Below are 26,099 nucleotides of genomic sequence, written 5' to 3'. Positions count from 1 at the left end.
GCCAGGCAGTCTGATACCCTCTGGAAAACAAATCACCATCTCTTACCCCCATAGCGAACTATGAGAGAGAACTAAATAGTCAAATAAACCATTATATTTTAGGCATAATCTCTCCCCAGAACAGATTCAATAAAACAACTGGGAGAAAAGTGCTTCAATTAATCAGAGAAATAAACACGTTAAACAGAGCTAGCCCCTTAATCTAAAACTGATTATTTCTGTTCAAGAGAATTCAATTCTAAAACAGCAGGTATAAAATCAACTAATACTGACAAATAGAAAAATTTCAAAGGAAAACATGAGCACAAAAGCAAACTGAATCCTGCTTTAATTGAAGCTTGTGGAGTATAAAGTCCTACAGAAACGTTACAGAGAATCTCCTGGAAAACAGGAGTGACGACAACCCCTGTGGAGAGGCAGATGAGACTAATTCATAGCTCACCAAGGCCTCCCTGTATCGAGATCCCAGAGTACCTAGAAGATCTCTTCACCACCTCAGTCCTGTGCCCCATCCTCTCCAATCTTGATTTCATTATAAGATAAAAGGGGCTATAGTATTTGAAATTATTCTGGCCTCAAGAAACTTAAAGGCATCAATGAGTAGAACATTCAAAACTTAAGTAACTGTAACGAGGAGGCCAGCTGACCTTAACAAATTACTTAGCTAGTGAATAGGAAATGGATTGAATCATCCTGGACATAAATTTTATTAAGGCTTCAAACTATCCAGGAATAAGTAGCAGGATGATACCATTTTATAATCCAAGTTTACAAAAAGTTTACTGCCCAAATCAAGTACTGTTTATGCCTGCAGACAGCTTATTTCTAAAAGATCACCGCCCACTGCAAGTAGTCATGTGTCTCTACTCGTTTCTTTCTCTGTGTCAAAAATACCAATTTGACTTCTTCAGGAGGAATGGACAATCCAAGATTATACAGTAAGCCTGAAGATGTTGAAAAATCTAAAAGCAGGAAATACACAAAGCTGGTAGGGAAGACAAATAAAAGTTTTTTCTAATTCTTTCCAAAACCCAAGACTTGCATTACCAGTCCTTTCCTCCCGAAGTCACCTAGGTATTAGTGAGGAGAACCTGGACGTAAAGTCTGTGAAGGAAAGGGAGTTGACGGACAAACTGCCCTGTGGGTGACAGTCAAGGAGAGAAGAGGTAGAGGTTTGGTGGTTAATGACTAAGTGCCTGTCCAGCCTGCCCCTCTTCTTCTCTTGGCTTGGATCAACCAATGTAGATGCGATGGAAATCATTGGCACCAAAAGCAGCATTACACTTGGGACATTTGCGCTGGCGGGTGTCATAGCGGGTCTTCACACACTCAAAGCAGAAAACATGAAAACACTTGGTAAGTACAGCATCCTTTTTACGCATGTTGCAACACGGACAGGTCAGGCGTGCCTAGAAAAAAAAGAAATCAGAGTCAGAGCAACCATAAAGGTTTATGACCCAAATGGCTCTTATATATAAGCAAAAAATCCACTAAGCACTAAGACAGTAATAGCACCACACACACACCCCCACACACATAATAAAGCATTCTCTGTTACCTTCAAGTAAAGAGGTTCAGTATTTATTATACTAATCTGTTAGTAGGCCACTGTAGGCCAAAACAAAAAAACACACAAATCACTGAGGCAGTTTTTCTAACCTTGTAATCCTTAATCTCCTCCATCAGAATCTCATCACATTTGGGTACATTGTCTGGTTTCTTTGTGGTCTCCAGCTTCCTTCGAAGTCTAGAGATGTCCTCCTGTGGTGGGATAGCATACCCATTACACACTCCCCAAGATCTGTCATTTTTGAGAAAAATTAATTGCTCCAACCTGAACTTTCTGTTGCAGAAAGAAAGGACTTTCTGTCCTTTCATGCCTAACTATATTTTAGGAATGTAGAGAATTGCAAATGACAAGCTGTTTTCTTTTTTTTCGGAACAGGCAACCATAATCATATCACCAAACTTCAGTTGCATCTAACTACTGTCAGTTCAGTTCTGCAAAACTCCAGTCTAAGTTTAGAGGGATTAAATTTTAAAAAAAGAAAAAAAAGATGAAAACTTGATAGGCCACCTTATTTTAAGGCAATTAGTTTTTAGGCTGAAGACAGACTGGATCAAAATTTACAGATTTATAGGTAAGTATAGAAAGGCATCATGAGAAACAGTTGGCATGCAAAAAATAGAAAAATTGTAGAAGAATTTAAAGAAGAACTTTAAAATTCTCTAGTTTTTTTTTTGCTGCTACTTCTTTATGATTTCACTAACCTATTCATTTAAATAAATAAGTATTTATTTCATGCCCATTAGGTGGCAGTCACCATGATAGGCTTTGGGGATAGTTTTCAGTGAAGAAAACAGACTCCATCTCTTCACTCAAGGAACTTACAGTTAAATAGGAAATGACATATTGATACAATAGACCAATGACTCTTTGTAACATAGGTCATCTTAGAGCTCAGAAAATACCTAAAAGTCAAAAAGTGAAGAAAAAGCAACTGACCTGGGCCCGTTTGAAATTGAACATATCTTTTTCTCTGGTGACACTGTTCTCCACGATCTCATCCTGAAAATCATGTAGCTTCTTCTGAGCCAACTCCAACTGTGCTTTGAGGTCATCTGCAAGCTGGGCTGCCTCCATTGCCTATGAGGGATATATGAACAACATTATCTTATCACCACTTATTTCCAGTGAGACAAAATGTTACCAAGGCCAAGGAATAAAGTGAACCTGTAATTTCATCAGTGTTAAACTTATTTGTTCCTCTGAAGACTAACTGTCACTTTAGACCACAGAGTAATCAATCATACCTTGCGTTTATTCATCTCTAAGGCTTGGGTCCTAAGACCCAGCTCCTTCTCCCCTGTGCCAATGTTGCTTTGTAACAGATGCTCCTTCTCTTCCAGCTTCCTCACTACCTGTAACTGGGCATCAACCTTAGAAAAAGAAAATCACATTTTAACACAAACAGGAAGGAAAAAAACAAAAAACTGACTAGGCTCTGTTAATCCACAGGCCCATAAATGAGAATCTGTTAGAAAACTCCAACTATTGCTGATTTTATCCATGAACCCTTCAAATTACATGCAAGACTACGGTAATTCTCCCATCCCAATGTTCAGGCGTAATCAGGTAACCACTGTTACAGCTTCTCATGCAGCCTTCCAGAAACTTTTAAGATACACAGCACGTGCACACAAAGACATACACATTTTTAACACAAAAGGGATAAATAGATGAATCCCTTAATGATATATTTAAACATTTTTCCTTATTAGCAGATCCACTTTTGTTTAAACAGCTGCACTGTACTCCTCTGTAGGGATGTATAATTTATTTACCAGTATCCTAATCATGTACATTAGTTTTGGGGAGTTTTTCCTATTACAAAAAATGCCACAATAATCATTTTTTTACTTGTATCTTCGTGTAGAAAGCACCCTATTTCAACAGGATTCTGGAAAGCTTTTTTCATTCTAGTTACCTGAGTCTTCAGAGTCAAAACCTGGTCTGCCAGCTCCTCCTTCTCTTCTTTTAGCAGCTTATGGATCTGATTGGACTTGATACGTTCTGACATGAGCTTGAAATTTGCATCATCCTTCTCCCTCAACTGCTGCATCAAACGGATATTTTGCTCCTGCATGTCTTCAAAGGCCTGGCCTGTGACGTCCATCTCAGAGAGGAGAGCTTCTTCCTCCTAAAATAAGAAAGAAGAACCTTCATTTTAATAGAATCTTCTAACTCCAAAGGAATGCACACAGGAAACTAAACTTTCCTACTGTTGTTATGGAAATAACCTAGTGACAGAGAACACAGTTTTAAGAAGCTTAGTTTTGTCACTAGGTTAGCCCTAGGAATCTGAAGCCATTGGCATTGATTGTTGGTCTGATGCTCATTAATTGATCCGTATTTGAGGTCAGCTGAAGCAGACTAAAATTATACACACCATGATCTAGCAAACTGATCAAGCAGGAGTTGGTTAAGAAAATTTCTGTCATAAAACCTCACATTTTCTCATACTTTTCCACAATTATAATACTGACTTGAATCTACAGACTTTTCAACTCTGAAAACATCTGTTTCATAACAATCTGATAGGTGAAAAACTGAATGTAAAAATAGTTTTAATTTACATTTGTCTTATTATAAATTACACTGAGCATCTTTTCATACGTTTAAGAGCCATTTGTTTTTCTATGAATTATTAATATCTTTTGTCTGTTCTTCTATTGGGCTTTTGAGTTTTCTTCCCTATCATTTTTTGGGGATTTTTAAATATATATCAGAAAGATAAGCCCTTTCATGATAAGAGTTAGAAATATTTTTTCCAGCTTTCTCATTTACCCTTTGGCTTTGCTGCCATGTAGAAGTTTTGTGTGGTTTTTTTCATAAGTCAAAATTATCAATCTTATCTTTCATATTTTTTAGACTTTTACTAATAGTTAGAAAGGTCTTCTCCACTTCAAATTTAAAAAGAAATTTATCTGTTTTCTTCTGGTTCTTCTATGGATTTCTTTAACATTATATATGTTCCATTTGGAAATTATCTTAGTGTAGAGTGTTCAAATATATCTCCAACTTTTTTCCAAAATTATTTTGTTTTTGCCCACATTTAATCGTCTTCCTTTTTCTTGCTGATTTAAAACTATATCTTTTGCACATATTAAATACCCATGTGTACTTTGGTTTATTTAAGTACCTATATGGTTTTTCCAACCATTTTTGGTATATTTATTATCGAAAGTTAATAAAATTCATTGGGACTTAAAAATAAAGAAATATATGTTCCTTATGAGAAGGGGACAAGTCTCTATAGTTCTATGATACAGAAACCACTACAGTTGACATATTGGTTATTTATTTGTAACCTATTTGGGGAACATGTTTTTCTTGGTTTCATGTATTTATAATCATAATGTGTATAAAATTTTATATCTTTTTATAAAATTTTATATTCATTACATCCCCTGATTGCAGATCAGCAGAGAAACGATACATCCCTCAAGAAACAGTTTTTGAATAACTGGCTATCCATTTGAAAATAGAAGTAAATTTCCTTCCTCACAAATACACAAAACAAATTAACTGAAGGATGAGAGACTTCAATGTAAAAACAAACATATAGGAGAAAAAAATATTAACCAAAAAAAAAGACTGGAATGACAGGGCAAATTTCACTGTCAATAACTTACTTATCAAGTAAAATTTACTTAAAAAGCTCATTAGGGCTTCCCTGATGGCGCAGTGGTTGAGAGTCCACCTGCCGATGCAGGGGACACGGGTTTGTGCCCCGGTCTGGGAGGATCCCACATGCCATGGAGCGGCTGGGCCCGTGGGCCACGGCCGCTGGGCCTGCGCGTCCGGAGCCTGTGCTCCGCGACGGGAGAGGCCACAGCAGTGAGAGGCCTGCGTACCGCAGAAAAAAAAGAACAAAAAAAAAAGCTCATTAAATAAAGAAAGTATGCCCACCTGCTTGGCCATGGCCAGCTTCTTCTGCAGGTATTCTATCTGCTCCTCTACTGCCCGGATCTTCCTCAGGGCATCTTCATCAGCCATTTTCTTGTTCTCTTTTTTCTCCTTATCCTCCAGATCTTTGAGTCTTTGCCTTAAATCTTCCAACTATAGGAGGAAAGAAATCACACAAAAAGAAAAACAAAAAAGCTATAATACAATTTCAAAAGTTAATACTGTGCACAGATGAAGGGCCCATAACACCAAAAGAACCTTTACAGGATTATGGAAGGAGACAAATGATACACTAGTACACCACATCACAACCCTGCTTTAACATCACTCCATTCCAACATCACACGCTTCTGCAAGTGGCATTTTTGAGGAGTGCAAATGTACTTTTCTTTAGAATAGTTGTCACCCTTTTTTTTCCTAGGCTCCCAATTTTAAAAGAATAAGGCATTCTTCCCAAAAGTAACCAGAAAATCAGTATGACAATGATTTATATGGCACAAAGGGGAACAAAAAGTTTGAAAAGGTTACTCCTATTCCCCGTAATTCTGATATACCTTACCACCTAGTGGAAAATCTGGAAGACTCTGTATTAGATGGTCTTTGAAAGGGAAGAAAATGTTGCTAAGTCTTAAATGCTAACTTTAAAGAAACTACAGCCTTCAGAAGTATGAAGGAAAATCCCACAAATGGAAGATTTTGACCAGAAAGACAGGTAATGGCAGATTAGATTACCTCTCCCTTAGACTTCTTCTCAGCTGCCATGAGCTGAACCTTGTCTCTCTGTTCCTTTGGGGCAGAGCGGTACATATCTAGCAATAGTTTCATCTCCTTTTGGCTCTCCTGTGCCTTCCTATGATGAGGGTGGTAGAGGGGAATGGTGTAATGAGAAAACAAAGGGCATCAGAGCAGGGGAATTTTGAATTATGCAAAATATTTTACAACAGTCCTATTTTACACTTTATGTAACACATCTAAAAGACAAAACTTTTGCACAGACTATCAAGAGATTTCTGGATACACTCAGAAAGTATAGAAAAGTAAGTTGTATAAAAGACTCATTTCTCCCGTCAGACCAAGTTCTCCAACATAGTTATAAAATAAACACTTATGGCACTTGTTAAATAGGCAAAGTTCTGGGGCACCACTCTTAGAAACTGAGACTCTGTAGGTCTGGGATGGAGTCCAGGAATGTATTTTAAGTAAGTCACCCAAATGATTCTGATACCACACTTGGAGGAAAAAAAATTGCCTTAAAGAGAGCAAGAGGAAGCGAGAAAAAAAGGGAGAAAATTCAAAGTTTAAAATATACTGCTAATCCTAGATTTGACAATTGAGTGATTAACCATCAGCTAAAGGCTAAAACTTTATCTTACTAAATTTTCGAACCTCTTAACTATCCTTTTATATACCAAAGAAGTTCAAATGTTTTGAGCACAGTAGTCCTTTAAATCCAAACACCAATAAAGGCTCAACCATGACCAATGGGGAGCAAGAAGGAACCAGTTCTATCAGAAAAGGCACGGCTGAGCAGGATGAGAAGCGGCGATATGTGAGATTATGGCAGTGTTTCTTGACTTAAAGGTCTGTCTTACCGTTTCAATGCCTGTAGGAGTAAACCTCCCAGAAATCTCTTAAAATGATCTGATATATACACAGACTACTTAATTGTCAGGCAAAGAGATCAATATTGTTCAAGTTATAGCAATACATATTCTACCTACTATAATTTAAATTATAATTAATGCCAACAATTTGCCCAAATCTAGTAAACAGCAGTATTTATTTCCAATAATTCTCATGAGTATTACCTCAATCATGACATCCTTTTCCTTAATTTGGATTCATGAAAAATAAGGCTACAACAATGGGGTTTACTGAGACCTGATCACTGAACCAGACTATACAATAGCCACACAGGCCACTGAAGTTGTACACTTGATCAAGACTTGAGACCGCATTAATTGTACATTTAGTTACACCTGATACATTACAATTATTGAATAAGCCACACCATTATTCAAACATTTCATGCACGATGTCCTAACCTTAGCTTTTGAGTCGGAAACAGTTACTCTAAACATTGCTCTTACTTGAGTTCAATCTTCAATTGTTTGATAATTTCTGCTTCCTTTTTCCTTCCATCATCATGTTTCCCTTTCTCTTTATCCTTGGCAGAATCTCTCTCTTTTTCTGACTCTTTTAGTTTCTGTTTCTCTCGTTCTCTCTCCTTTTCCTTCTCCCGCTCTCTTTCTCGCTCCCTCTCTTTCTCCCTCCTTTCTCGTTCTCGCTCTTCCTCATCGCGTTTGGACTTAATTTCGTTGACTTCCTCCTGAGATGCCTTCGATGCGGTGGACTGGGCAGACAAGTCCTCAGGATCTTGTTTTAGCTCTGCAGGCTCGTCCTTAGGGTCCTCAGTACTGGACTGAGACTGCAGGAGGGCACTCCCACTGCGCAGCCGTGTCTGAAAGGGCAGAGAAAGGAAGGCAGCACCCACACTTATGGTAACCACATCACTCTCCTCACCCCAAGACAGCTTTGCAAACTTAACAGAAAATAATACTTATTCTCCTCCTCCTTGTTACCTTGTTCAGGTCAGACTGGGCTTCTCTCAGTTTCCGCTTATACCTTAGGACCTCCCCTTTCAGCTGGTGATTGTGATTCTGGAGGCTACTGATGAGGTGGCGCATCTCCCGGTTTATGGGGCCTTAAATACAGTAATAGCAATGTCAGGAAGAACTGTGACAAGGGCAAAGGCACAAGGAGAAAAAGTGTAGAACACATGAGGGACCTCTGAGAAACAGGGAGAATTGACAAAAGGAAGATTCCTTCTCAGAAGATGAAAACAAAACTGGGCAATCTGAGTTAAAAAACAAGCACCCAGGCTGTAAACCAAAATGAATGACAGGATTTGAATTAAGGTTCTTTAGGACTTCTGAGCTCTATAACAAACCCTGGTGACCACGCTGTGTCTTTCAAGGAAGGCATGTGCAGCAGACGAACTACAGGGTGGAGCCAGAGTAACTGTACCTGCTTGCTCATTGGCAGCAAGGGTCTGCTCAAATTCTATCCTCAGCATTTCATACTCCTTGCGGACCTGGGCCAGTGTATCTTCCAGCTGGATCACTTCGGTCCTCAGCTTCTTATGAAGACTAACCTCATCTCGCTACACACAGAAAAAGGAACCAATCAAAAATTCTTATCAAAATGTGGACATGTCATCATATTCTATTACTGTTTCCTAAATTTGATCTATAAGGATCAAGATCCTTATCTATGTATATAGATCCTTAATCTATAAGGATCTAAGAAGAAAAAGAGAAAATATCAAGAAAAGAGGGATTACTCTGAAAAGTTCCAATTCAATCAATACTTAATGAGCACCAGACAGCTACAAAACACTGATCTGAGAACTAGCAGGAGACTCAAGAAATATAGGAAATGGCTCCTAACTCTGAGATATTACAATCTGGTTGGAGAACTAAAGAATAAAACAGTATATAAACAGTAAAGTAAGATATACTCAACTCTTTGGCAGACATACAGTAAAAGACAAACTACTATTAACATAACCTTAAAGGCAATGGAAAATACAGAAGTGAACACATGAATGAAAGTTTCTGCCTTAAAAAAATTATTTTCATATGCCATTATATAATGGCTTGTAAGCAGTGATACAGCTTCTAGACACTCTTCTCCCCAGTGCACATAAGACTCCAGCCATACTAAACTATTTTTTTTACATCTGCTGTTCTCACTGCTGGGAATGCCCTTCTCCTATTTTTATCTACCAGTAAACTTGTATTTATCCTTAAGAGTCATACTGCATTCTGGCAAGTGGAATCAGGACGGCTCCACAGTCAAATCAGATGTTCTGTCTCCTTTATCACTGCACCTTTTGGATATGCTCTATTGCAACACACTGCATTCTACTGGATACTGTTCTCCCCACCAGGCTCTAAGATCTCTGATGGCAGGATGCCCACCATCTAGCAGAGTAAAGACCTACAGCCACTCTATAAATGTTTGCTGAATGAATAAAAGATTGAGCATAAGAGAGTAAAATTATAAAATTTATGAGGGAGAAAGCTTATATACAGAAGACAAAGCTAGGCTGTTACCTCAATGAGCTCAACTTGGCGTTGGTGGGTCCCCCTGGTGCCATGAAGCAGGGTCCGAGCCTCATCCAAGTGGGCTTTCAACTGCAGGCTCTCGTTGTACAGGACAGAGAACTGTGACTGCATGCAGCGATATTCTGGAGTCTCCTTGACCACTTCCTCCACAGCACTCCGCAATTCCACCTTAGGAGGGCCCAAAGTAACGAAAAGTCAGAAGCAGAATCTAGGATGCTAGCCTGGAAATAAAATCTTAAACTCTCTGACGTCTTATGCAACTGAGACAAACTTTATGAAATCTATCTACCTATTCCTCTAGTTACATAAAATCTATCCTGACTTAAATTAGACCCTTCAAGAGGTGGTACCTGGTACCTGTATTCTTCCACCCAAGGATTGTTTTAATTGATACATGTCTTACATTATGTGTCAACCTAGATCCAAGGACACTAGAAGAGCCCTATGACATCTGTCAGATCTAGGGACAGAGAAGAGCACTATGAAATTTGTCAGGATACTTATTTTAAGAACATAGTTGAGGACCCTAGCCACTAACTTGTTCTCTTTATTGACAGTCACAGAGAAGAATATTTTTGTTATTGTATCAAAAATACTTATGCTTCTCCTAAGTAACTGTTTACTTTAATTACCCAAACACTTCAACTGATTCAACTCAGGTTGTTTTTGTTCTTTTTTTTTTTTTTTCCAGTTCAAACATCTTTATTCATATATTTACCTAGAAACAAATCAAATTATAAAAGATGGGTGGTTGTGACCGAAAGAGGGGTGGGAAGACTTTCGGAATCTACTTTCTTCCCCCCAAGAACCAGGGAGAGAAAATTCTAATGGGCAGGTTTGAAAACCAACAGGATCACTGACCATGTTTCTTTCTCTGTTTTGGCAGACAGAAACTGCAGAGGCAAATTCTGTGGCCCACATTTGGCAATTACTGACATGGGAGTGGCCTACGTACTGTAGCTACATGCTTCTTGCATGTATCTTGTATACAAGCCCCATTTTTATTTTTTTATTTTTTATTTTTTATTTATTTATTTTTTTGCGGTACGCGGGCCTCTCACTGTTGTGGCCTCTCCCGTTGCGGAGCACAGGCTCCGGACGTGCAGGCTCAGCAGCCATGGCTCACAGGCCCAGCCGCTCCGTGGCATGTGGGATCTTCCCGGACCGGGGCACGAACCCGTGTCCCCTGCATCGGCAGGTGGACTCTCAACCACTGCGCCACCAGGGAAGCCCAACAAGCCCCATTTTTAAAACCCACTTTGGATCCTCACCCTAGTTCACCCTACTCCTCATGTTTTCTCAACAATTCTTAAGTTAGTGCACTTTGATTCAGCCAATGTATTTTTGTAGGTTGCTTTAAATCCTTTTCAGAAAAGGCAGGGTACCAATATTGAGTATATATAAAACTAGATAAATGGATATAGCAACAAAACTTACATTTTTCTTTTCCGTAATAAATTATGACGGTTCACAACACATATGTGAGTTGATCAGCAAAAAGTTTCATTTTACTGCCTCTCAGAGTTGTGTCTCCTACCTTCAGCTTTTCATTTTGTGTAGTGACCTCCTCAAAGTCTTGCCGAAGTTTCTCCAGCTCACAGTGACGGTTCTGAGCCAACTCTTTGTTCTCCTCAAGCTCCGCGTTCATCTCCTCAAACTGGAGAAAAGGAGGAAATAGCAAAATGAGAGTAAAGAAAAGGAATTTCTAAATCATTCCCATTCCTAAGCTTCCAGCTCCACTGATCCACTCTTCTAGCAAAACCCCACGTTGTCACTTGTGAACTTGTGAACACAATCCTAAGTACCTAACACAATACCTGACACCAGGTCAAAAAAACACACCCTCAGGGAGTCGCGATTTTACCTTCCGGGCATTGATAGTGATTGTGCCGCCATAGAGACTGCTCCCTGCACCGTATACTTTATAACCTTTTGAATTCACCTATGGACAAGACAAAGATTCTTTAGTGAGAGGCCCTAAAATTTTAGTCTGATAACCAAAGTACTTTCAAAGAAGTCCATTTTTTCTCCAAGTACTACTACCCAAGTCCATCTTTTCTGAGTAGACTCCTTAAAATGATTCTAGTCTTCAAACTATGAATAAAACAGCACTTGCCCGTTCTAGGACTTCTACTAAGTGTCGATTGAGTCGCTGTTCCCTCTTTCGAATTTTGTCAATATCCCACTGCAGGTCATCAATCATGGACTCCAGGACAGATACTCGTGACTCAGCTGTCTCCACTTTACTCTGCAACTTGGAGAACTACATCCCAAACACAGGTGTTCAGAAAAATTCAGCAAAAAAAAGACCAAGTTAGAAAAGGAATGCCTTATATCCCAAATCCCACAAAATTAACCCTTGCTTAAGTGTCATTAAAGAAAAGATTTAAGTAAAAGCTACTTCACCCTCTTCCCAACACATGAGTATAAAACTGAAATCACAGGTTTAACAGTTCTGGGTAAGTCACAATCATGAAAACTGTACAAGTATAAGAACTCTCACAAAGAAAAGACTACTTAAGATTCAATAATTTTTCTACCTCTGAGAAGCACCATTTCCCTATATAGACCAAAAACCCATCAGAAAATATGTTAAGAGACAAAAGATAACATCCTTGATTTTACCAGACAAATATTTTAGGAGATAAAAATTCAAACATTTATTTAGAAAAGACAGCTTATCTTTACCCTCTACTTTCCCTTCCCATATTCCAACAAATGATAATCCAAAGAGAATGGACGGAAAACTTCCATTCTCTTTTTCAAGCTGAGTCCAGGGCAATCTAGAATCAGATGCTATAAAGATACAAAAATCTATGTTGTTCTCTGCTTATTTAGGAGATATACACAGCTAATGCTATTTAATACTTTAATTATAAAACTGTTACATGTTCACATTAATCTACACGTATCTTTTGTGTTGGTTTTAAAATATGGCCCCAAAATTGACAGTCCTCCCAACAAAAGGTGAGGTCACTGTGCCCTCCTCTTAAATCTGGGTCAACTTTGGTGACCCAGTGGAAATGATGCTACATAACTTCAAGGCTATGTCTGAAAGGCCATGCAGGTTCTGCCTGATAGTCTTGAAACACTCATTCTCTGGAAGAAGTCAGCCGCCATGTAAGAAGTCCAACTACCCTGAAACTTCCATGTTGGAGAGGCGACACTCCAGTGGACAACTAAGATGAGCTCCTAGCTGACAGGCAGCATCAACAGCCACCCATGAGTCGGGAGTTCCCTAGTGGCCCAGTGGTTAGGATTCAGTGCTTTCACTGCCGTGGCCCAGGTTCAATCCCTGGTCAAGGAACTGAGATCCCACAAGCCATGTGCCATGGCCAAAAAAACCCAAAAAACAAGAGAAAACAAAACAAAAGAACAACCAGCCATGAGAGCCATCTTGGATATCAGCTCAGCTGAGCAGAGCAATATGTCTCTCCAGCTTAGTAATGCTAAATGAGATTTGGGAAAGGGCTGGTAAAGGAAGACCTTTTCATCTTGGTAGCACCTAGCTTATGCCATAAAACATGACAGAAAGTTATACTGATTTTTTTACTACACTCCAATTTCTTTATAAGCATCACTATACTCTAACCCCTTTGAAGGTTGATGAGAAGTATTAATAAACTTCCCAGATGATTCCCAGGCAACCAGCCCAGCATGCACCTTGGCACTGGAGTTTAGGAAGAGGGCATAATGAAGAACATAGGCTTTGAAGTTAAACAGACCTACATCCAAATCACAGTTCAATCACTTTCTGGCTGCGTGCCCTCAGACCAGCCACCAATTTCTTTGAATTTGTTTCCTTAGCAGTAAGATGAGAGTTATTTCACCATGAGAGATAATATTCGTAAAGTACTTAAGTGCTAGGCACTAAGTAAACGGTTAACTATTAACTTACCAATAAGCATAAGAGTTGGGTGACCAAACTAAGGTAGGTCAAATTTCAGCAGAAGGCTTATCACCACATTGTCTCAAGCATTTTATACAATAAACAAACACCCAAATCTTGACATGGTTTGGTCGTGGCACTACGTGTGTCCAAGTTGGGACTGAAAACCCACATTCCTAGTTCATAGGTCATCATAAATGCAGTATTTCCTACTGCTCCATTCTCAGATAAATTTCTACCAACCTATTCCTCAGTAACATTGTACATGGTCTTTTATATTTGGAGTAATTTAATATTTGGGGGGCTGGTGTGTTGTTTTGCAAATCTCCATGATGGTAATTCTTCCTAAAAACTAAGGTACTAAAATGTCCACTTAAACAGAGGCAGAGTCAAGGAGAAACGTTCAATTATTTCCTTCCCTTAACCTTTACTCGGATTTTGATTTCTCAGAGCTGGTTGCTTTAACCTGCCCTGCATGCTCTTCAGTATAAAAACAGGCTTTCTAGAGTAAGATCATCTTTGAAGCACTTAGTGTTGAGTCAATGTCTGCCACAGGCCACTGGAAACTGCCATCTCCTTTCTGGTCAAGTACCTCCTGAGACATGGTGCAATGCTTCTCCTGAAGGAGGTCTGTCAATTCTTGTAGCCTCATGTCCTCTTGCGCAAGGAAGGAATTCAGCTCCTGCACTGCTTCCTCCACTATCAGATTATCTGAGGGAGAAGAACTGTACTTTAGTTTAGCATCTATAGTGTCAGATTTTACAACTGTGTATCCCACCAAAGCATTAACGTGCTATCTCACTTTATTTTCCTGAAAACTTCAAGAAGTAGGCTGGATTTTATTATCTTCACATGACAGATTAAGAACCCAGCCTTGCTTAGAGGACTCAGTCCTTCGTTAAAGCACTTGCTTAAGGAAATAAGTCAACTTTGTGCTTCTGTAGAGGTAGACACAGAGGCAAGGTCACCTAACACCCATCCCTTTCTATAAAATTAAAATGCCTTGAGAAAAGAAAAGGAGAGGTCCTATAACTTTATTCAGATAAGGCACAATCACCCAAAAAAACTGCATTTTAGAATTGTAGACAAGACAGAAGTATCTCTAATCAATGTCAGACTTAATAGCAATAAAATTCTATTTTCTAAGGCTGTCACAAATTCCTATTATTCACTAACACCAACATGAAGCATCTCTCTGTTGGGAGAGAAGGGAAGGGCAGGGCAGGGAGCAGTAATTTCCTTGTTCAAATGAGCACCTATAAAATCATGAAGAATAAAGACAAGAGCATAGAATTACTTATCATATTCTGGTATATTATGCCAGAGGCACTCCTGAGGCTCAAAAACCAAAGTGTAAAAAAAAAAAAAAAGGTCATGAAGAACCTAGGGGCAAGATGGGAATAAAGACACAGACCGACTAGAGAATGGACTTGAGGATATGGGGAGGGGGAAGGGTAAGCTGTGACAAAGTGAGAGAGTGGCATGGACATATATACACTACCAAACGTAAAATAGATAGCTAGTAGGAAGCAGCTGCATAGCACAGGGAGATCAGCTCGGTGCTTTGTGACCACCTAGAGGGGTGGGACAGGGAGGGTGGGAGGGAGGGAGACGCAAGACGGAAGAGATATGGGGACATATGTATATGTATAACTGATTCACTTTGTTATACAGCAGAAACTAACACACCACTGTAAAGCAATTATACTCCAATAAAGATGTTAAAAAAAAAACAAAAACAAAAAAAATCAAAGTGTGCAGTATTATTTACAAAGAAGGTAGTAAATCTACAGAACTTACCATACCAAATTAGTATGTTTAAAATCAGAGTCACAAATACTATAGCTGAAATCCAAATGTTAGTAAATGAAACCACATACTCTCGGGTTATATACTGCCCCTAGAGACAGTTATCAGGAAGTAAAATTGGCACCACTCTTAGAAACATAATACAGGTTGGTCATGCGGTGGCTTTCATGGTTTTCAACCAAGATTACCCATCAGAATCACTTGTGGAACCTCTAACATTAGATACCTAGGACCCATCCTATACCTACTAAATAAGAATAAACATGGGCAGGGCCAAAAAAGAGCGTGCTCCGAAAACTCTCAAAGTGATTCTGATTCATAACCCAAGCTAAGAACTAGGGGCTGAATTTTAGTCCTCTTAATATCTTAAAACATTGAGAATAGGCCCAGAATACAATAAGAGCTCAATAAGTATTTAGTGAATTAATAAACAAGCTGATAAATGTAACTCTTTTGAATCAAGGACCAAATAAACATGAGGAAAAAAATGAACCGCCAAAAGTTACAGTTGATGCTACAATTCATACTTTATACACCTTTATCTCTTAGAACGTTCAGCTTATCAGTGGCAATTGCCTTTTATGTTATAAATAATAGCTTAGCAGTTCGTAACTTGTAATGAATGTTTTTATTTTTTAACTTAAATCCTACCTTAAAACGCATGCCATCAAAAAGAATAATTTTAAAGTACTGTTTAATGCGCTACTCATTTTAGTTACTTTTTAAATACAGCAATTCCTTTACTTGATATTCATTTATGAAATCAATTTTCATAATGACATAGCCTCTGCATATAGCATATTATCTGGTACACCATGCATATTGTATAAACCATAATGCATATGGTATAAACCATAATGCATATGGTATATCCATGTGGCATATTACTAATGTTTAATAATACCTTCTAACTATTCAAGTGGAGCCAAGGGAGAAAGAAGTAACATACAGCTCGGTTTACATTAGGTGACAGGGAAGATTTATAGCCATTCATTCACCATTATGTAAGCACCCACTAGACACCAGAAACAGTGCTAGAAAATGGAGAAACAAAGAAGAGTGAGGCAAGGCACTGCGCCAAGAGACATAGCTTAGCTGGGAACACACAAGTAGATGTAATATATGAACACAAAAGTCTGGGAGGACACAAATAATATTGTTTACAATGGCTGTCTTTGGAAAGTAAGATGGAAGGACTTGTGTAGTGTACTTTATGTGATTTCTGATTTGTGTATCTTAAAACAAGTATCTGTTATCCAAATAATAAAATACAGAAATACACAAACACCCTATTGGAAAAGCAAAGGAAACCTCTGCCCACAAAATATTCACAGGTCTTTAATATGCCTCTTCTTTTAATTCTATTGATAATTTAACCCAAGTATCTTAAAAAACAAAATTACAGAGTAAGAAAATTCTTATTTTCACAGCCAATGGTTCAACCTCCATTGCATTCGACATATTTCTTTCAGAAATGAAAGGTTAAACATCTTAATGACAATCAGAGAAATTAATATATTACAACTAAACCAGGATTATTATTTAAAGCATGAAATCAAGGCACTTAAGAAGATGCAACCTGGACTTCCCTGGTGGCGCAGTGGTTAAGAATCTGCCTGCCAATGCAGGGGACGTGGGTTTGAGCCCTGGTCCGGGAAAATCCCACATGCCGCGGAGCAACTAAGCCCATGCACCACAACAACTGAGCCTGCACTCTAGAGCCCATGCGTCACAACTACTGAGCCTGCGTGCCACAACTACTAAAGCCCGCGCATCCAGAGCTTGTGCTCCGCAACAAGAGAAGCCACCGCAACAAGAAGCCCGCGTACCACAATGAAGAGTAGCCCCCGCTCGCCGCAACCAGAGAAAGCGCGCGTGCAGCAACGAAGACCCAACACAGCCAAAAATAAATAAATTCAAAAAAAAAAAAGAAGATGCAACCTAACTACACAAATACTTAACTACACTGAACAAATGTAAGTTTTTGCATTAAATCTAATTAGTAACATAAAATAATACTTTTATTTCAAATAGACACTTTTCCATCCCTATAATATTTTGTTTTATCTTTTTAAACACTGAAATCTAACAATTCTAAAGCCTGAGTCAACTTTTTTTGAAAATATTAGAGATAACAGAAAAACAAAAAACAAGGACATATTAAAACTGACTCCAATATCAGCTCGGTGCTTTGTGACCGCCTGGAGGGGTGGGATAGGGAGGGTGGGAGGGAGACGCAAAAGGGAGGGGATATGGGAACATATGTATATGTATAACTGATTAAATTTGTTATAAAGCAAAAAAAAAATAAAAAATAAAGATGAAAAAAGAAAAAAAAAACTGACTCCAAGAAATTTAATTAAAAATAAATATGTAAGTCTGAAAACTACAAACTAGCATACAAAGGTGAGTTCCTATTTCTCCCCCTCTGCTTCCAGTCTCCTGGTTTTTGCCTCACCTCCACTGTTCAGCTTCCGTGATAAGAGCTCCACTTTTTCTTGCAGTTTATCATAGACAGTCACAATCTGGGACACAGCTCGGCGGGAAGACTCCACGCGCTCCTGCAGCTGAGATTCCATCTCTTCACTGGAACTGCTGGCCAAAGTAGCAAGGAAAGAGAAAGCTGGCTCTTGCCCTTCCCCTGAGGACACAAGGGGAAAAAAGAAGCCCCTAAAATTATAAAACTGGAAATATCAAAATCTATTTTTTCCCCTCAAATGGAGAGCTTCAAAGCAAAGCTCTACTTCAAACACCCAGAAAGCGTGCAGTCGCAAATCCGCCACCGACACTCACCTCTCTCTCGGTCATCTTTCCGTTCCTGATTGCTATCAGAGTCTGGTTCCGGCTCAGGCACCACAAGGGCTTTTCTTTCTGTGAGTAGGTCTCCCAAACCCTGCTCCAGATCATAACGTTTAAGGATGATACGGATGTTTTCATCAAACTGGAGGAGGGAAGGTACAGTTACGAAAATACAAAAGGAAACAACTTTGGAAATAAAGAGTCTGCGAAGGAGAACTACAATGCTCAGATAAAAACCTGAGTACATTAACAAGCTAGCTACCTGACTCCAGTATCGGTTGACGATCAATAGTGAGGCATCATCGGTGGCCTGTCTTCGTTCCAGTTTTTCAATGTGCTCACGGAGTTCATCTTCAATGGCTTGCCGTTGATCCAGCATTTCTGCCAGTTTGCGATTTTTGGCTTGCAGTGTTCGAATGTCTAACTCCTCCTGCCCCAGGAAACCAGTCTTATTAATCTCCATAAAGAAATTAGACAAATCGGTGGTTAAACTCAACAGGGGCTAATATGTGCATTACTTAGTTCCTATGAAAAAAGCTATTTATTAACAAAATCTTACAGCAAATAATGGGATAAGAAGTAGAAGCAGAGGAAATAAATAAAGGTAAAGGTCTGTGATGATGGGAGGAAAGAATGACACACACAAATACACTAGAACCTAGACTTCACCCAGCTCACGGTTCTAGTCACACGTACATCCACAAAATACTGCTACTGTGAGGCTCCACCATCCAGCTAGATCACCCTCTACCCCAATCATCAGCTATCTCCCAAACACTGCCCGTCATTTATTCAAGACTTTGACAACCAGGTCCTTCTGTATCCCAGTCCCCGTCAACACATCTGGTGACTTCAATATACATGTGGACATGTACATGTGTGGACAAACCATCAAATCCTCTAGCATCTACACTGTCGGCATTTTGAATTCCTTAACTCCAATGATTACTTCCTTCACTGTTCTTCAGCCAGACATTTCAAAAGCCACATCCTAGACTTTTGTCATTATCTGGAACTGTGTCACATCTGAAATCTTAAATTCCAACTTTCCATTCTCTGAATAAATCCATCTTTCCAGATAGCTCATGCTCTTATCTCAATATACCACTCTTCATCTGGATCTCCAAAATTTTGAATTTTCTCCTTTCTCCTCTGTCTCCACTATCTTCCATACCTTGACTATACCCTATAATACATTCCTTCAAACTCCTGCCTGTCAGGCTCCTCAAGTTCTCTGCCTTTAATCTTTTTATTCTACCTCTGCGAACAAACCCCAATCTGAATTAATCCACGTATTAGACTATTCCAGTCCTATACCCAGTATGCTGAGACTTCTAAATAAGGTCATTAAACCAGGGAGACTGGTGCCTTCATAAAATGAATTCCAACCTGAGCAGATCTTATCATTTGTCCGGAAATGTTTCTTTCTGGATCAAGTGATCTAGCTCCTATTCTACACTGAGGCAACGTCAAACTACCAAACCCTGTCTCCTCTCACATCACACTAAGCAGGTGACTTGGCCTCCGTTTAAAAGAGAAAACAGAAACCATCAGATGGAAAGTTGTTCAATTTCCCATCTCCTAAACCCATCCACACAACTTACCAACTTATGCCCATATTCTTAAAACCTCAACTTGTGCTGAGGATCCCATTCTCTTCTGTTTCTGCAAAAATGTCACTCCATCAGTAATTGTGTACCCCTCTCAGTATCTTTAACCTCTCTCTAAGAAAAGCTGGTGGAGGGCTTCCCTGGTGGCGCAGTGGTTGACAGTCCGCCTGCTGATGCAGGGGACACGGGTTCGTGCCCCGGTCTGGGAGGATCCCACGTGCCGCGGAGCGGCTGGGCCCGTGAGCCATGGCCGCTGAGCCTACACGTCCGGAGCCTGTGCTCCGCAACGGGGGAGGCCACAACAGTGAGAGGACCACGTACGGCAAAAAAAAAAAAAAAAAGAAAAGCTGGTGGGGGATGGGGGGATGGGGGGATGGGGGGATGGGGGGATGGGGGGATGGGGGGATGGGGGGATGGGGGGATGGGGGGATGGGGGGATGGGGGGATGGGGGGATGGGGGGATGGGGGGATGGGGGTGGGGGGGAGGGAGGGAGAACCTCAGACAAAGAAACAGCATGTCGAAAGGATTGCATTTTTACTTTACTTAGAAATTAATGAATATTTTAAAGTAAGAACCATTTATTAGAGCACCAATTTCTTGTTTTACTTTTACTTTCTCTCTTCCATTTGGTTAAACAGTCTTGATACACCAAAACAGTCAACAGCTTCCCAACTGTACCAGTTTATGAATACTATTAATAAACTATACCTTTAACCTCTTTTCTGAGCATCACCTTCCCCTTCTTTGCTCCACCTGAAACCTGGATAAGAACACTGTTTCCCTGCAGGCTTCTCCAGTGATGGCTGTTTCTCTCCCACACGCTTTGAAGCCCTGTGCCTGGAGGCAGGTGGGTGTCCTCCTTGCTCTCCACGGCCACTAAGCCATTATCCACTTTGCTCCCTAAAACCTCCTAGCTTTGCAGCTCATGCCATTGGTCTGGACCACCTGCCACCCTGCCTTGCTGCACTCACCTATAAATGCCCAGGTCACTTCCCCACATTTCCTGAAGATGGAGCACCTGGCTTGTCATCACTCTCTCCAATACTACTCATGGTGTACTTCTTACTGATTTCAATTCCCATATAGATGATCATTCCTATATCTCAGATCCTGTATCCTGACCTCCTGTCCTCCAATGATCTTGTCCTTTACCTCCCTCAGTCACCAAACTCCCAGTTATTCCTATTCTTGGTCTTAGCTGTACCTGGATGTTCTCTATAAACTCAATTTCAAACAACCCATTCTCTACAATTACCACCTGTTTTTCCAGCTCACTCCCTCTAGTTTATCAACTCCAACAATTCTTCAACTCCTCCAGGATCTATTATACGATCCACTGGTCCTATACCTTCGTCCTGTGCCTATGTCTTTCACTCCTCTCACTTCCTCACTTCCTTATCAAACTTAAATTCCATGATCAATCACATTGTTTTCTAAGCTTCTCCTCCCTTGCTCCATATTTGCCTGCTAAAAACCCCAATCCTGGTAACATCCAACTCTCCACCTACATCCATGAAGCTAAATGTGACTAGAAAAAATAAAGCACCATGCTGACTGGCCTCACTTTATTTATTTATTTATTTATTTATTTATTTTTTGCGGTACGTGGGCTTCTCACTGTTGTGGCCTCTCCCGCTGTGGAGCACAGGTTCCGGACGCGCAGGCTCAGCGGCCATGGCTCATGGGCCTAGCCACTCCACGGCATATGGGATCTTCCCGGACTGGGGCACGAACCCATGTCCCCTGCATTGGCAGGCGGACTCTCAACCACTGCGCCACCAGGGAAGCCCTGGCCTCACTTTAAACTCACGCTCACAGACTCAGGTAGGTCCTCAGTGCTGCCCAGCAGCCCTACTCCCTCTCTCTAGTCCATTCTCTCTTCAAGACGACTACTTCCTACCTTCTCCTGTCTCTTTGCACCTCCAAAACTTCCTCCCCCATCCTCACTCTCAGATGAGTCCTGCTTCTGATTTCACTGAAAAAAAAACAGAAGCAATCAGAAGAGCATGTCCACATCCATTTCCCACAACCCTCACTACTGCCCTGCTTACGTCTGAACTCACATCCCTTGCCTTCCTTCTTGTCGATAAAACATCCCTCTCCTAGTTAAGGCCCGTTCTCCCACTTGTGCATCATATTACATTCTTTCTTCTGTTCAAGGACATCACACCAGTAACTGTCTTCTTTTTCTGCTACATCATCAACTTTATCCTCTCTAGCAAATCATTTCATCAATAAATAAAAATGCTGTAATATCTCCTACTTTAAAAAACAAATTAAGGGCTTCCCTGGTGGCGCAGTGGTTGAGAGTCCGCCTGCCGATGCAGGGGACACGGGTTCGTGCCCCGGTCTGGGAAGATCCCACATGCCGCAGAGCGGCTAGGCCCGTGAGCCATGGCCACTGAGCCTGTGCTCCGGAGCCTGTGCTCCGCAAGGGGAGAGGCCACAACAGTGAGAGGCCCGCCTACCGCAAAAAAAAAAAAAAAAAAAAAAAAAAAAAAAAAAAAAAAACAAATTAAGAAAACCTTCCCTCGACCTCACATTTCCCTCTGGCTAAGGCCCCATTTTCTTTGTTCTACTTTACATCAATACTCCTCCAAAGCAACATCTCTGCCCTCTTTTCCCTAATTCCCCTCCTCTCATATTCTCTTAAGTTCACTGCAGTCAGGCTGCCATTGCCGCCACTCCACGAACACAGCTCTTGTCAAGTCTCCAGTGAAATTTCTATGGCTAAATCTAAGTCTCAGTCCTCCCTTTGCTCAACCCATCAGGAGCACCTGATCAACTCCTTCTTGAAACACTTTCTTCTTTTGACTTCTGGGACCCCACTCTCTCTTATTCTCCTCCTACTTCAATGGCCCCTCTTAAATTAGTCTCTTCTCATCTCCTTGACATGAAGGGTTGCAGTGCTCCAGGGCCCTGTTCTCAGACTTCTTTACCTATGCTCATTCCTTATGGGAGAGCCTACAGTCTCATGGATTTAAATACCATCTAAAAAATAATGATTATCAAATGTACATCTTTAGCCCAGATCTCTCCACAGACTTCAGATCACCTCATCCAACTACCTATCCACTCACAGGTCTAATAAATACCTCAAACTTATATGTCCAGTTTCAAACTCATGATTCATCCCCCAAAGCTCCCAGAAATCTGCTCCTCTCATACCCCTCCCTAGCTCAGTTAGTGAAAACTGCATACTTCCAAAATCCTGGGGTCATCGTGCCTCCTTCCTCTCATATACTTCACCCAATCCATGAGCAAATCTTGTCGACACTACCTCCACAGTGGCCCAAGCCACCGTGATCCCTCAAGATTACGGCAACAGCCTCCTACATGTAGCAGACACTTTTGCGCCCCATGCCACGATCTGTCAGCCTTCCAGACTTCAGCACGCCTCCGGTGGACAGCTCCAGTCACCCTACCAGTGTCCCACTTCAAGCATACCTTGCAGTCTCAAATTTTTTTGCTCCGAAATCTCAGTTTATTTACTACAGCAACCTCAAAGTGCAAAGGAGGAGTTATTGCCTTCAAGGGCAACCTTCAACCAACTGGGGCAGGGATCAGTGGATACATGCCCCAGCTCCCCACCCTTAGAGAGGGAGAGTGGGAGGGAGGAGAGGGAGAAGGAATGAGGGAACAATTTTGCTAACTGAACTCCTGCTTACAACCCTTGCTCCCCTAGAGTCTATTCTCCAAACCTAAGTCAGAGCATGTTACTCCCCTGCTTAAAACCTTCCAGTAGCTCCTCACGGCCTTCTGGATAAAGTCCAAAATGGGACGTGTGTTCGGTGCTTCCCTTAGCACATGTGGTTATCCCTGTGAAGAGCACGTTTCCCACTCTATTATGACAGTCTGTTCCCTTCTCAGTGCCAACCTACAAACTGAAATCCAGGGGCTGTCCTTAGGGTAAAGCACAGTGTTTGGCAAATAACAGATTCTCAACAAATATTTATTATTGAATGAATAAATGTCCTTGGGATGCATGACGTGAGACAGTGCCAAGACAAAAATCCTGGCAACAGGAGGCTGATGAACCCCAGACAACTTCAGAAATGATACTGATCAACAATTTACTCTGAATGTTCCTATTATTCTCTCTGATCCTCAATTTCCAAGAGTAGATGTGGTTTTGTAGGCTATACAAATGTGAAGCATTTTTACACCATATCACCATGGCTGAGTTCCAAAATACAGACTCCTGACCTATTATAGTGAGCTTCTGATGTCTAATGGACATATAACATTACTATAAGCTGTTGGTGTATAACAGTCTAATAAAACTGTCAACTCCATAACAGCAAGGACAATATCTATTTATTCACCATTACAGCCACAATGTCTAGCCCAATAAAAACTATTAATAGTACATTACCATGTTAAAGGTAGTATTCCTTAACAGGAACTCTTTCATTTCAACCTCTTAAAAACCCAGTGAGTAGGCTTCCCTGGTGGCGCAGTGGTTGAGAGTCCGCCTGCCGATGCAGGGGACACGGGTTCGTGCCCCGGTCCGGGAAGATCCCACATGCCACGGAGCGGCTGGGCCCGTGAGCCATGGCCGCTGAGCCTGCGCATCCGGAGCCTGTGCTCCGCAACGGGAGAGGCGACAACAGTGAGAGGCCCGTGTACCGCAAAAAAAAAAAAAAAAACAAAAACCCAGTGAGTTAGGTACTATAATTACATTTTACAGACAAGGAAATAAGAAGACACTCTCTCAGTGATTTTGCTACATTGCTTCTTAGTACCTGGCACCTAAGTTTTCAGTGAATGAAAAATCAGTGTATAGCTCCCTCACTGCTAAATACCTATCATGCTAAATACCTCAATGCTGTATCAGGGAACAGACTCTTCAGAGAATATAAACATACCTTTAAAAATAAAGATCAAATGTCAATATATTTCTTCTTCAGAAATGAGCAATGCATCATTTCATCTACTTCTGGCTGTTTTATTTCCCTCTTCCTTTCAAATCAATTTCCCTTACTCCAGAAGGCTTCCATAAATTATTACTTTCAGGTTGCCACTGACAGAAGAAAAACACACTCTCACAGCATTGTTTCCACTTACCGTTGAAGAGACACCCCCGAGCTTAATTGTTTCCACCGTGGTCCCTGAGTCTTCAACAGCTGTCTTCTTCTCTGGAGGCACAGATGTGCCAGGCTCTCCAGCTGCTCTTTTATTTCCAATTCCTGACATCTTGGCACAAGATGATAGCTGTTTTCCTGGAGAGAAAAAAAAGACAGCAACTTAGGTAAGTTTTGCAAAGAGAAGTAAAGAGGGTCTACCTATGATGTAAAAACTAGCAGTTTTTCTGGCCAATCCTTTAACCTGGATCCATTAATTCCACACTCAGCAACATGATCCTTAAGTTCCTCTTGGAAAGAGAAAAACTGTGGAGTAAGAGTCACAGCTGAATTTACGGAACTACATATTTCTAAATAGGATGCTGCTAAGAAATAAGACAATGGGCAAAGGGTGAAGAGACCAAGAAAAATTTCAGGAATCTCATTTCCTGAAATGTCAACATCTGAAAAGTTCAGTTTGATTAGAAAAGAAGTTAATTCTATAGCGTTGGGAGAATTAGAGAGCTGAAAGAGACCTGGGAGATGTCTACTAAATTATTAACACTGGACAAGTCATTTATCATCTCCGAGCCTCAAGTTCCTAAACCAGAAATAACAACAATATAAGCTTCTTATGCTCCTTATAAGGAATAAATAAGTACAGAAAGAACTCAGCATAATGCCTAGCATGAAGTATGCACTCAGAAATGCTAGCTTTCCTTTATATATTTGCAGTTTCTTCTCTATTTCCAAACGCTCTCCCCACGAATTTGTGCAACCCTGTGGAAGCTAGACCTGGGTGTGAATCCCAGTTCTAACTTTTAGGGAGCCATGCTGCCTTGGAAGAGTGAGTTCTCCATATACACAATGCAAGAGAACAGATATTCTGTCTGCCCTACTTGCCTCCCAAGGTTTCGGAGCTCATAGGAGGCGGAATAGATGCTAAAGCATTTTACTACTTTAGGAAATAGCCCTGACATCAACGAGACTATACACTACTCTGCTTCCAATTCAAGCTCCAGGAGAAGGGTATCGGTAGCAGCAACCTGAGTGGGGCCTCGCCTGGAGAGAGAGGAGCAGGACAAGGGCCTCAATCCTACTCGAGAGGGGCCAAGGACCCCAGCCTCCGGATGGGCCAACTGCAGGCCCCGGAGAGGGAGGCCTGGGAGCGGGAGAGGGTGGAGATTCCGTTGCCTGCAGAGTCCCGTCCCACCCTTGTCAGACATCTAACCTGAGTTCTTCCAACTTGCGCCGCCCGGGAGCGGAATTCTGGGCAGTTATTCACCAACGTCCGCATAGCACCCCCACCTCTCACCCCTTACCCGCGA

General features: G+C 40.8%; 1 protein-coding gene across 1 annotated transcript; it reads right to left on the bottom strand.

The window, feature by feature from the left end:
- Positions 1-299: 299 nt before the first annotated feature.
- Positions 300-26,099, bottom strand: RNF20 (ring finger protein 20). The gene is made up of 20 exons (XM_079705671.1): positions 26,094-26,099; positions 24,776-24,930; positions 18,360-18,527; positions 18,092-18,239; positions 17,757-17,939; positions 14,082-14,200; positions 11,717-11,863; positions 11,465-11,542; positions 11,138-11,257; positions 9,589-9,768; positions 8,498-8,633; positions 8,053-8,174; positions 7,561-7,931; positions 6,203-6,320; positions 5,474-5,623; positions 3,489-3,701; positions 2,815-2,940; positions 2,507-2,647; positions 1,660-1,761; positions 300-1,409 (listed from the first exon to the last, which is right to left on the bottom strand). The coding sequence occupies exons 2-20, from the start codon at positions 24,902-24,904 to the stop codon at positions 1,233-1,235; spliced, it is 2,928 nt and encodes a 975-aa protein (XP_079561797.1). The 5' UTR covers positions 24,905-24,930; positions 26,094-26,099; the 3' UTR covers positions 300-1,232.

The sequence above is a fragment of the Hyperoodon ampullatus genome (assembly GCF_949752795.1).
Source record: "Hyperoodon ampullatus genome assembly, chromosome: 6".
Lineage (NCBI taxonomy): Eukaryota > Metazoa > Chordata > Mammalia > Artiodactyla > Ziphiidae > Hyperoodon > Hyperoodon ampullatus.
Note: the sequence above shows the minus strand (reverse complement) of the source record. Positions and strands in the feature narration are given on the sequence as shown.

Bases quoted from the DNA above. Each gene is read 5' to 3' on its own strand.
- RNF20 (XM_079705671.1), bottom strand. From the start codon at position 24,904: ATGTCAGGAATTGGAAATAAAAGAGCAGCTGGAGAGCCTGGCACATCT. The intron at 11,258-11,464 runs GTAAAATCGCGA...CCTTTTCTCCAG, and splicing joins TCACTATCAATGCCCGGAAG to TTTGAGGAGATGAACGCGGA. The intron at 6,321-7,560 runs GTAAGAGCAATG...CCCTCATCATAG, and splicing joins CAATTGAAGATTGAACTCAA to GAAGGCACAGGAGAGCCAAA.